Genomic DNA, 13,566 nt, shown 5'->3' with positions numbered 1-13,566 from the left:
ATTTCTTGTCATAGGGCCGAACCAATGTGGTATTGAATTGGTAGATAAATACAGTTATTTGCGTCAGTAGAACTCTCTGGAGTAGAACACCCCTGTATCCCTGCTGTCGCATATCGGATATCCAGTGCTTATTGACACTGTCCTTGCTGACATGCCTTGGTGATGGGGACCTGGGGTGCCGAATTAATCCCTTCCATCATGCATCCAAAGCAATCTGGTTTATCTCTTTATGAACCATCTTCTTATTCCTGGTCACCGAAGGTAAAGATCAACTGTCTATTAAACATAATCCATTTGCCAATAGCAAAGCTTCTTTGATGGGCATTTAAAAATTTGATTTGATGAAAAATGATGACAATTTCTATGGATATACAACTTCTTTTATTGTGAAAGGCGACGTTTCGACATAGATTCTAATGTTTCTGTCAAACAAGCCAGTTTTTTCGTCACTCTGAATCTTATGCATAGATCTAAACATGAAACAGTTGCGGCAGTATCACTTGTCGCCTGAATTTCTCCGGCTTTGAAGTGGCTTTTGACGTCGCCTGTTACAATAAAAGAATTTGAATATCCATAAAAATTGTCATCATTCTTCAATAGCAAAACTATTTCTGGAATTTGTGGGGAACCCGTCTTCGTAGTGGCTCGCTTCGGATCGAGTGTGCACCGAATCGTCAATTTTTGAACATGTTGTCAATCAAAGCGTTTGCAAATATTGAGGTTGGTGTGTTGTAGACAGGACATTACATTCCTGTCGCGACATCGTTCGTGACAGAGCTCGATGCCTGTCTGACATGACTGAAGAGGGCATTGCTACAGAACTAACAGAACATTCTGTTACAGCAGTAAAACATTTTACCATCAAGAGAGAGGGTGTCAACATTAAAACCAATACTCTTGACGTTTGCTCGTTCAATGATTCCACCGTCAATTAAAGCAGGATATTTCAACATCGGAGTGGAGGTGTATGTCCATAGTCCGGTGTTATACATTTTACAAGTGCGGGAGTAGAATTGCTCCTGGAGATACAGCAACTGGGGGTACATCTATTTTGGTACGGCAGGGTATTATACATAGCAGTATCTCTCTTAATACCAATCTTCAAACTGTAGCTGATCGTTTTACTTCGCACTTTGTTATGACACGGAGAAGTTTGTATATCCCTCCTTCTTCAAATATGTGACAATCAGATCATCAAAATCTCTATGATCAGCTTCCGAGCCCATGTATTATCATGAGCGATCTGAACGGACACAACCCACTTTGGCGAAGTACGAATGATAAAGGTAACATTCTTGAGGAGTCCTGGAAGATCCACAGATGTTGGGTGACGTGTGTGCACATGCTCATTTTGGTTGAGAAGCACGGCATATTAAAGGATTTACATGATTTTGGTTTGATAGATCGTTTACCTCGTTTTATCTCACACATTTTAGCAGACAGGCAATTTCAAGTCTTTGGCCAACCTTGTCTTATCATTACAATCTGGCCAGCTTTTATACTGTGTATTGTCCGTACACTGGTATTATTGTAACACAACCATATAGCTGGAATATTGCTGAGTGTGGCCTAAATTAAATAATTTAATATCTTTACTGTTGTAGTTGTTATTACTGCCCCTTTTTACACTGTGCATTTATTCCTTATCCATCTCAAATTGGTTATCGTCTCGATATGGCTTGAATATAGCCAATATATATATATATCCACTGTACCTGTCTTGTTGAGTGATATGAGTAGCAAGCTGTTGCCACAGATTGCTCGTTTTGAACACGTGGCTGCCAAGGGCACTGCCTGGCGATCAGATACTTGACACATTCAATTTTAATATATTTGCTTAGCATTATCACACCTGGTACATATTACAACCACTGACATGTACCTGGCATATTGCTGGGGTCGGCGTTCAACAACAAACAAGGGGCACCTGATATGCTGCGGATCTGTGTGAACATCGTGATCACACCACGTGGCTATAGACCTAGGATCACATTCATTTTCAACTTATTAGGGCAAACATGTCTTATCTTTCCATGAATATCACTGACACGTGCCATCGTTGCCCTCGCTGACCCTGACACAATTTGAGGACGCTAAACTTCCATGTAATCACGTGAATATCGACAGAAACGGAGACGGTAGGAGTGATGTTAACGTATTCCTGCTGATGAAGCAGCTTCCCTGGGACTACAGAATTGTGTCCACTGATATGTAAAGGCAGGTTATCCAAAGAAAGATGGGAAAAGCATTTACTTTCACTAAATTATATTTTCATGGGTTTAGAATCACCAACTTTCAAAATCTACAACCCGTGAAGGTCCGGGTTAGAATGAACCTTCAGTAACCCATGCTTGTCGTAAGAGGCGACTAACGGGATCGGGTGGTCAGGCTCGCTGGCTTGGTTGACATGTGTCATCGGTTCCCGATTGCACAGATCGATGCTCATGATGTTGATCATTGGATTGTCTGGTCCAGACTCGATTATTTACAGACCGCCGCCATATATCTGGAATATTGCTGAGTGCGTCGTAAAACTAAACTCACTCGCTCACTCAAAATCTACAAAGTGAGTGAGTTTAAATTTACGCCTCTTATTCCAGCAATATCGAGGCAGGGGACACTAGAAATTGGCTTCACACAGTGTACCCATGTGGGAAGGCTAAAGAGGAACACTTGTTATGGATAACAACTTCTTGTTTATTGCATAGATGAGTGTTGGGTGTAGATTCTTACACCTTTTTCATGATAAAATTTAAACCGAAACGTCGCTCTATGCAATCAACAAGAAGTTGTTATCCATAAAGTCGTATGCTTTATTATTGACTCACCAACTTCTAGAATGCAGATCAAACAAATAATGAAAGTGTGCTTGACGGTGAGGTGGAATTACAATTCATCTGACCGTGGAGGGGTGGGTGTTATTTTCTGTTGGCAGTTGGGTGCAGTTCTGCCACTTATTGGTCTCAAACCAGAAATTGTCCGTGTTATTACTGTTGCAGTTCGGTGTCGATTCCGCAGATGAACCAACCGAATATGGTTGTCTTTTTCTACTGTTAACTTACGTCCGGTAGCAGGTCACACTATCCACAACGTGATGATATTGTGATTAGATAAACTTTAAACTGTCTGGCAGCTTCGTTTTTCTGTTGAAGTTGTGTCGCTAAATACTTGTTTTATTAAACACTGACGTATAAACACGAAACATGAGCTGTTCACATTAAACACAACTGTGGCCATCATGCTCCGAACAAACATCCAAACTCTGTTCCCTGCATGAATGAGTGAGTGATTATAGTTTTAAGCCGCTTTTAGCAATATTCCAGCAATATCACGGCGGGGGACACCAGGAATGGGCTTCACACATTGCATCCACGTGGGGAATCGAGCCCGGGTCTTCGGCATGACGAGCAAACGCTTTAACCACTAGGCTACCTCACCACCCCTCCTTGCATTAACACTGGGAAATTGTGAATCCTGACAAATACAATAGAAAATTTCAGGAAACATGTATCCGTTCTGAACATTTCAAAGACTACCTACTATTTTCCGTCAGTATATGTATATCTGTGACTATCTCTAAAGAGCCACCTGATAAGATAAGAAATGATAGGACGCTGTTTTTATGCCAACACACGGGTAGCGAACACATGTGTATCAACAACATCATGGTAAGTGTGTACTTTCAGGTATTGTGAGGTTTAGATTTCATCAAGCCGTATATGTCCTTTTCATGCATTCATTCAGCATTTTCGCTACTGACTAACATTTTGATGACTGATTGTCCTTCTTATCAAGATGAATCAACTGATATCGTTATTGGTGATCCTGCTTCGGGCAACTTCAATTATAGAATCAAAAGGTACGTGGAATGTTGTTTCTCGTATGTTTGTTAATTGTTTGATCGGCATTCATTCATTTGTTTGTTTGTTGATCAAAGAGGAACCAATGGTTAAAGCGTTCGTTCGTCACGGCGAAGAGCTGTGTTCGATTTCACACATGGGTTCAGTGTATGAAACCCATTTCCTGGTGTCTCACCGTGATATTCTCTGAATATTGCTACACGTGGTGTAAAACATACCCACTCTCTTATTGTTCAACTTGGCCCTCATTATGCTCTACAATCTAAGCCTGTAGGTATTCTATATTACACTTATGTTACGGTTTAGAAATTGCTGTGATAAGAGACTTGTGAGTCCCCTTCGAACCAGCAAAGTATAGTATGACCAGAAATTATTGAGAATTTTAGGAATATGTTTAATTGGATTTTTAGTATAAACAACCTTGACCAGCTATCAATTGATTGGTTTCATTCAAGACAGAAACTCCGTTAATCCTGTTTCATTAGTTTGTGAAGAGTTATCCCCCTTTGTTTACTTGCTAGCAGACGGCATTTTCAGTGATCCTCAGTATGGATGATTTAGAGAAGAGGAGGTTTATTTTAGAGTATTATAACAAGGATATCAGATCGGCTAAAGTGATTTCAAGTAGAACAGGCATCCCTTTGTCCACTGTTGATCGTGTTTTGAAAAATATTGCAAATGGATATGGCATTGAGCACCAGGGAGGCGCAGGTAGGCCCAGAAAATTGACTGTCGGTGACAGGAGGCGGCTTGGTATTCTTGTTTCTAAAAACAAACGAAGGAGTTAAGAAAACTTAAGGCTGGATATGATTGATGGAGAAACTGTGGCTGTCTGTAAGGAGACAATTAGAACTGAGCTGCATGAAATGGGTTGGCAGAAAAGTCGAGGAATTCCATCACCGATCATGAAACCTGAACAAAAGGAGCGAAGGTTAAACTGGTGCTTACAGCATAGAAATTTTAACTGGGACAATGTGATTTTCTCAGATGAAAGTTCTGTGTGGCTGTTTCCTAATACACTGAAATTCTGGACCAAACAAACTGAAAAACCTTTGTATCAGCGTACAGTCCGAAATTTAACGTGTGGGGTGACATATCTGTGTTAGGGGCAACGCACCTCTGTGTATTTGCAGGAAATATGAACAGTGAGCGGTACACAGATATTCTCGAGGGACATTTACTTCCATCTGCTCACGTGTTCTATGGAAATGTTTGGATTTTCCAGCAGGACAACGACCCAAAACATCGTTCAAAGCATTCACAGGCCTGGTTTCGGACCCAAAATATGACATTATTAGATTGGCCAAGCTAAGCCCTGACCTAAATCCAATAGAAAATATTTTGGGGACTTATGAAGGAAAGTGTCAATAAGGAAAATCTGACAAATATTGCTGAAATGAAAGAAGAGATGGTCCGATATTGGGACAGCATGGACCACGACTTTCTAACGTCTTTGATCAGTAGTATGCCCCGCCGCATTGAAGCCTGCATTGCTGCCCATGGTGACTTGACAAAATACTAACTGTTCACCTGTCTTTGAATCTGGAGTTATGTTCTGCTAATATTCACATTTAATACTTGAGTAATGAGTGAAAAAATTATAAAACATTACAATCTTAAATTCTCAAAAATTTCTGGTTGTACTGTAAAACACAGGCGAGTCTATAATATTCAAATGTATATTGAATAATACTATCTTTTGGATCACAATATAAAATATGAACTCACCAAAGTATTGATATTTCCAGTAAAAAAAACAGATGTTCAATGTAGACAACCTCAACAGCCATCCCTTACATACCTATTATACAAATCGAGACCTTTCTAACCAAAACCATGCCCAAACCATGACCATCTAGAAATAACTCACAGCTGACAGCATCGTACCAAAACCGGAAGCAAAAGAAAGGGGAGGTAACTCCCGACCCCACTCTTAAATGGTGAAAATACACAGCTAAGATCAGGGGTGTGCGTTCAAATTGAAGTCAGAGCTGTAAACTTTTGTGGCCCATAATAACTAAAGTTAATTATGTGACAAAATTAACAAAACACATCCTCATAAAAACTTGATTACTGACTGATTGACATTATGATCATTTGTAACACACTGGATCACACTGATCAACAAGTTCTACTTACCTCGAGGGGCGGTGGGGTAGCAGAATGGTTAAAAGCGTCCGCCCATGCTAAAGAACTGGGCTCGATTCCCCATATTGGTACAATGTTTAAGCCCATGTCTGGTGTCATCCGCTGTAATATTACTAAAAGCGATGTAAAAATCACTCTCACTCACTCACTCACTCACTCACTCTCACACACACACACACACACACACACACACACACACACACACACACACACACACACTCACTCACTCACTCACTCACTCACTCACTCACCTTGTCCCACCCACCCACCTACTCACTTGTCCCACCTAGTCCATTAGTGATAATTCTGTGGCTGGGCAAATTACTGTTTGTAACCCCACGGGTCGATATGCTGGGCATGTCTGGTGTATACTGACATGAGACACCTGAACTTACTTTATGCTAGAATATTAGTTGAGAAGACTTGTATGTACGTCATATATTCTCAGATTTACAGTGTCATAACTGTTTTGACGTCGCATCTCCCGAAGACTGCCTACAATTTGTTACCTGCGGACAAGATGAGGTAAGTACATCAGTGAATATCACCTTGTCCGGAAACAATTTCTAAATATACCTTTATCTTTATACTGGTTAGCGTGCATGCTTCGTGTTGCAAAACTGTAACATGTATGCTGAACTATTTCATTTCATTCATCATGTGTCGTGAAGACTCAGGTTACAATTGGTCTTCATAGATCCATGCGATTACCGGTTGACAGAGTAATGTCATGGTGTTCCATTTGCGTAAATCGATGTTAAAGATGTTGATAAATAGATTGGCCGGTCCATACGCGATTTCTAACAGAGCTGGAATACTGCCGAGTGAGGCAGTAAAGAGACAAAAAACAGTGAGTGAATGAGTTAACATTTATAGTCACATCGGCAATATTTCAGCCATATCGTGACTAAAAGAGTTAATATGATAACAATAGATAATATAATATAAAATCTGTCGACAAAGGACAGTAAAACATCTAGGTTATCACCATTTGAGGTATTAAAACTAGCATTTAGCTAAAACAAAATTTACTATTAAGGGCAATACAAAATAATAATGGGCTATAGATCGCCAACAACTAAAGCTAGATCACCATACTAGGGACCATGGGGACTAAAAGTACACCTAAAAAACAGTTATCATGTTTCGATATCATAGCAATTACAAGTGATATGTGTCTACATAGGCTGTGTCCATGAGTAAAATGACCACATGTTGCTTTACATAACGACCCATGACTGGAATATTACTGAGTCTAACACTAAGCACCATACCTTCGTTATGCTCTCATGTGAATATTCTAAGATACTGATCGATACAATTGAACGTGGCTATCTCACGCAATAGTTGATGTTCAAGAACATATTTATCCCTGTCTAGCTTGAAGGTTCGTTTCAAATGAAAGTAGCATCAGGCTTTCCTTCAAATGCGGCCTGGGGTTGCCATTCGCACATCACGACGAAGACTCGGGTTCTATTCCCCACATGGGTACAATGTGTGAATCCATTTCTGGTGTTTCCCGCCCTGATATTCCTGGGTGAGTGGTGAGTTAATATTTAACGTCATATCGACAATATCTCAGCCATATCGTTACAAAACAATTTATACAATGAACATGAAAACATTCTGAAGAGTAAAACCTGTCGACATTGGACAGGTAACGATACTAGAGCATCACAGATATGACTATAAAACTAGCATGTAAAACTAAAACATCATAATTAAAGAAGACAATACGATATAAAACACGGGCTATAGATCGCCAGCAACTGAAGGTAGAACACTATACTACGGACTATAGTGATATTGCTTTAATGTTGCTGAAGCGGCGAAAACCTAAAGTCGCTCTGTTAGTTGAAGCGTATTTTGAATAAATATTCCAAATAACACTGTTAATAACTACTCCGAGTAAATGCCTTGAATAAATGTACGATGACGTTTGTTTGTTTGTTTGTTTGTATAACGCCGCACTCAGCAATATTCCAACTATGTGGCGGCGGTCTGTAAATAATCGAGTCTGGACTAGACAATCCATTGATCAACAGCATGAGCATCGATCTACGCGTTAGGGATACCATCATAACATGTGTCAGCGAGCCTGACCACACACTCACGACTGGGTTCAACATGGGTTGATGATCTTCTCGGGTCAGTCATCAAGAGGCAAATTCATTATGATATGACGTTTTAATCTGCATGTTTAATATATGTTTTAGTTGTGCTGAAACAGTCAGCACAAACTGTATATCTGCGTGGTACACGAATGGTGTTAGGACTCTTACAATTGTGATATGCTGGGTTGGCTACAATTAGCGATAATTGGACATATCGTAGATAAGGAAGAATTGTTAATAATTGTCGATATGAAAATTGTGATGTCGACAACATCGTGCATTTACTTTTTGCGATGAAAAAATGATAATTTTCTCACATAATATACACATTTAGGTCTCTGATCATGGTCTGCTTCTAAATTATATTCACGACTGAACACTGTTTCGTTAATAATCTATGCAAAATCATTTCACCGGTGATGTGAAAATATGTTTATTTCTTTCAGACAAAGTTACGTCAATAATCGATTTATATTTAGCTAACGATAATTGATCCCTATGATATATATCAACAGCCAGTCATAGTGATATGTACAATCCTTGTGTGACTCTGTTACATGTGTGTCTGGCAGTTGTGTTACACCAGAGAGTACACCGACCACAACGGCAAGACCGGATACCACCTTGGCTGTGAGAGTGCAGGGGTAAATACATCACCATCAAGTGTATCATGTAATCATCTGAACAATTAATTACCTCTTTGTCATCACTATAATCAGTCATTGTCTTTACCTTCTTGTGGTCGGGTAGCCTAGTGGTTAAAGCGTTCGCTCGTCACGCGGAAGACTTGGATTCTGGTGTCCCTCGCCGTGATATTGCTGGAATATTCCTAAAAGCGGCGTAAAACCAAACTCACTCACTCACATTACTTCCTTGCCCACTCGGCCGGTGGGGTATCCTCATGGTTTAAGCGTTTACTCTTCACGTCGAAAACCTAGGTTCCATTTCCCACATGGGAACAATGTGTGAAGCCCATCTCTGGTGTCCCCCGCCGTGATATTGCTGGAATATTCCTAAAAGCGTCGTAAAGCCATACTCACAGACACACTCCTTGCCCTCCCCTCTGTCCAGTACCTATTCAGTGTCCATCCGTAGATTTCCTTCGACCTTCTGTTTGTCCATTGCCATCACTTTCAGCGCAAATAAATAGTGTCCACATTTGTTATCTGATCACTGTTGTTGTTTCCACACTTTGCTGAGGATCAAATCATGGATTCAACAGAAAACTATGATGTGGGGTCTAATTTGGTTTAAATATCTAAGCTTATTGTAAGCATGGATTCTAGGTTTCAGTATGTCATTGCATCTTGTGGATCCCATACCTGCTATTGACGTGTGTTGTGTACTTGTCAATGACTCGTTTCATGATTTGCGAAATGGTTGATTGGTGCCATGAAAACCATTTTTATGGTTACTCATGTATCAAGTGCATAAGGTCAGACTAAAATGGCTGTTTGGCTAAAGAGGCGTTACCTAACATTATTTATCTAGTTTTAAATGGATACAATTTCAAATTATAAATCTATGTATAAGTAAAGTTGGGAATTTCTGTGATCCTTAGCAAAGTGTGAGTAGTATATATGGCTATGTTATTCCTAGCATTTGTTCACCTGAAGAATGATTAGTACATAAACCTACTGTGTTGGAAAATCAGATGCACATAACGACATAAATAGCTCTAAATTTGATTTAACACCGAACGCGTAACCAGTCACAATCCAGTATTTACTGAAGTCATGATAGAATTAAGAATATATTTGCGAGACGTTGTGTTTCTCCTGTTAAGTTGACATCCATGCATTTCCCCCTTTTACCAGTATCCATATTGCCGAATACTAGGTCTCTCATACTAAAGGACAGTTTCCTTTCAACGAACATACAGAAATCTTCTCATATCACTTCTGTATTTCAACTTTGTCGTGTGTAATATTGTTTACATACAATGCTGAAGATCAAAATGTTGTTTCGTCCTATATTTGGAAAAAAGGTACGATACCTCGTACATTATGATGTGACGTTTCAGTGTAGATTCTTATACAGTGTCAAACAAGTGCGAAATAATACAGTACAGAACCGACTTATATACAGCTAACAAGGATTAAGTAAAACAACTATGCAGGTTAGAATCAGCAATCGCAGACATCATTAAGTTACTGTCCTCATCACGACGTCGAGTGGGATAATGTAGTAATATTATCAAAAAAAACCTCCAAGACTTCACCAAAAGAAAACTGACAGAAGCAGTTCAAATCCACCGACACAAGCAAACAATCAACAGAGATCAAGGATGTCTCATCCTTTCTGCATACAATGAACTGATGAAAACAAAAGAGCAGAGTACTCCAGCCATCATTGCTGATTGATTCTAACTGCTCTGTATATTATGATCTGTTCCGCCCCAACATACCTCTATTGATTCACCTATATATTTATAAGATACTTGAATTGAAATGTTCCGTTACTTGTAAGAAATACTGTTCTATGGTTAATGGGAACGTCAAAGTATACCACACGTCCAGACGGTAAACTCAACCACTAATTCAACTAATGTCTGGATAACTTGTTTGAGTGGCATTTTAGAAGTTGAGACGTACAATATATAACAAGTTTTATGGATAACAACTTCTTTATTTTCGTGAGTGCGACGTTTCGATACAGATTCTTGTACCGTTGTCAAGCAAGAGTGATACATGAAGTGTAGGAGCTGCATATATATACTGTATATAACAATGAAACAACATAATAGACAAAGGAAACAACATAATTGCCATGATTGGCTAAGCAGTAAGCTGATGAAGCCAGTAAGTACATAAAGGATAGTGAATGGAAGCCAGAGATGTAGTTACAATGAGTTGTTTATACAATGGATGCGATGTTTATACAATAGACTGGGCTTGGTGGAGGAGTGGATCATAAGCAGATGGAATGAAGTATCCTTGGTCACGGTTGATGGTAGGCTTGTGGCGTTTGATGTGAATGGCTTCTGTGAGCTTGCGTTTAGTGAAGTCCGTTTGGTTGTTGGCGAGAATGGTGATGTCGGACCACTCTATTTGATGATTGGGGTTGGCTTTGATGTGGTCAGAGATAGCTGATTTGGTGTCGGAATTAGCAACAGAGGTGCGATGTTCTTTGACTCGGGTGTTGATGGGTCGGGATGTTTCACCTATGTAGCATTGTCCACAATCACAGTCTATTTTGTAAATAACACATTTCGGGTTGTTGTTGTTGACGGTGGGTTGTTTTCTTCCCGTTGGCATGGAGGAGGTTGTTGAGGCTGGAGGACGCTGAGAAAGGTAGTGTCTATTCCTGCCTGTTGTTTCAGGAGTCGGCTGATTTGGTGTGATGGTTTACCAATGTAGGGAATGGATATCTTGATGGGTAATGTCTGGATGCTATACATTAGTGTTCCATAAGCTCTAATGTCTTCATGGCAACAACCGAGACTGTTCATATCTGACTGTACGATCATTGTTTAGTTAGCACTGGGTATTTTTAAAAAATGGTGATATTTTAAATGATGGCATCAGTTTGGCGGATTATCGCTGCTTCGTCAAAATATAAACGGTGTTTAGAAAGGGTGAATATTTTGGAGGTTTTCTATTTTTTCTTTATTTTTTTTCTGGGCTCAAAGTTAATATAGGGTAAAGATACAATTGTCCAGACACATATCATTTTGTATATTAATTGTTCTTTTAATTTGTTATGTAACAGATTTGTAATATTTTGAAAAACGCACAAGATCTGCTCGGCAAGAGGTCCGTCGGAAGCATAGACTCTGAAGATCCCTCTCAAATGTGCTACAAATGTTGTGACAAGACCCTCTGTAACCTGAAGGTCTGTGACCCAGTTGGGCCGACCACTACGGGAGGCGGTGAGTACAATATTGGTCACCCACACATTCACGTGGACATTAAAGTATGTATCATGATTTCCAGTAATGTGAGTGAAGGCATACTCCTTCATTAGTATACTACGATAAGACAGATGGCAACATACAATGAATATACACCAGCAGTTTCAGAAACTTCAATAGACGTAAACCATAAATGTTTGCCTTGCCTGGAAATGGTAAAATGTAACACAACTTATGTTTTGAAGTTGGCCAGGGGAGGTACACAGAGTATGTGAATATATGAAAATTGCCCCTCTTCTAATTTATGGCTCAGTGAGTTGGGTGGTTGAATACGTGCTTTCACTGAGACTGTTTGGTCCAAATCATAGGTGGACCTCCACCTCAAATGAGACTAGAATTTGCAGACCCGTGATGTCCGGGTTAGAATGACCCAGGCATGTCGTAAGAGGCGACTAAAGGGATTGGGTGATCAGGCTTGCTGAGTTGGTTGACATATGTCATCGGTTCCCAATTGCGCAGATCGATGCCCATGCTGTTGATCACTGGATTGTCTGGTCCAAACTCGATTACTTACAGACCGCCACCATATAGCTGGAATATTGCTGAGTGCGGCGTAAAACTAAACTCACTCACTCACTCACTAGAATTTGCAATGGACTGACGAGGTTTAATTGGACAGTTGTGCCTGTAGTGTTTGGTGATGTTGGCATACACGTCTATCTACTTCAACCAAAGGGATCTGGAGGACCATGACATTAAACTGGGGTTCTAAGTCAACAGCGACACGAGGTGTGTGTGGTGTAGTACTGACAATATATCTTGATTCCCTTGAACCACCACCAAGTCATTCCTCCGTGTTGTGAAGCCAATTTAATCGCACGGTGGTGGCTTGTTCTGTTCTATAGGTTGTCCCCGTAACTTTGTGAAGTCTCCCACGAGATGTTACCATTTCACTGTGAAAACCTGACGTGGCACGACGCTAGTGATGCATGCCAGAAGATGTCGGCAGATCTTGTGTCTTTCAACACCCCTGAGGAATACCAGTTTCTTCAAAGCACGCTCGTAAGTAGACATGGCGTTTTATACCAGTGGTGATCCTCAGCTAGCGAGTAAGCAAATTAAAGTTTGTAGGCCTATCGAAGGTATAGCAAGATGTGTTTAGTATCTTTGGAAAGCTTGAAATCCTTAGTTTTCCAAACTGACAATTTCAGTCAATATACCATTTCGGGTATTTTATAACATTTAAAACAGTGGCATTGTTTCATTCTCTATCATCTTGAAAAATATTGATTTTGTTTGTGGAAAACTTTATCAGACCCGTGAAGATCCAGGTTAGAACTGATCTTCAGTAATCCATGCTTATCGTAAGAGGCGAGTTACAGACCGCCGCCATATAGCTGGCATATTGCTGAGTGCGGCGTAAAACTAAACTCACTCCTCATGATATCAGAGTTCTCATACAACATGACGGGTATGTCTTGCCACTGTTGACCAATGTCATTTTGCCCTCCTTCAGCTGCTGATACAATACCGTGGTTCTGGGCGGGCGGTTACTACCACAACACCTGGCAGTGGGTGGACGGGACTGCTG

General features: G+C 40.2%; 1 protein-coding gene across 1 annotated transcript; it reads left to right on the top strand.

The window, feature by feature from the left end:
• The first annotated feature begins 3,653 nt into the window (after positions 1 to 3,653).
• On the top strand, positions 3,654 to 13,015 carry LOC124284368. Its single transcript, XM_046720454.1, has 6 exons — positions 3,654 to 3,668; positions 3,796 to 3,859; positions 6,457 to 6,533; positions 8,695 to 8,766; positions 11,834 to 11,993; positions 12,881 to 13,015. Exons 1-6 carry the CDS (start codon positions 3,666 to 3,668, stop codon positions 12,940 to 12,942), a joined length of 438 nt encoding a protein of 145 aa, XP_046576410.1. The 5' UTR covers positions 3,654 to 3,665; the 3' UTR covers positions 12,943 to 13,015.
• The last annotated feature ends 551 nt before the right edge of the window (positions 13,016 to 13,566 follow it).

This window comes from Haliotis rubra, unplaced genomic scaffold, assembly GCF_003918875.1.
Source record: "Haliotis rubra isolate DU_JTF1 unplaced genomic scaffold, ASM391887v1 Scf335, whole genome shotgun sequence".
Classification (NCBI taxonomy): domain Eukaryota; kingdom Metazoa; phylum Mollusca; class Gastropoda; order Lepetellida; family Haliotidae; genus Haliotis; species Haliotis rubra.
Note: the sequence above shows the minus strand (reverse complement) of the source record. Positions and strands in the feature narration are given on the sequence as shown.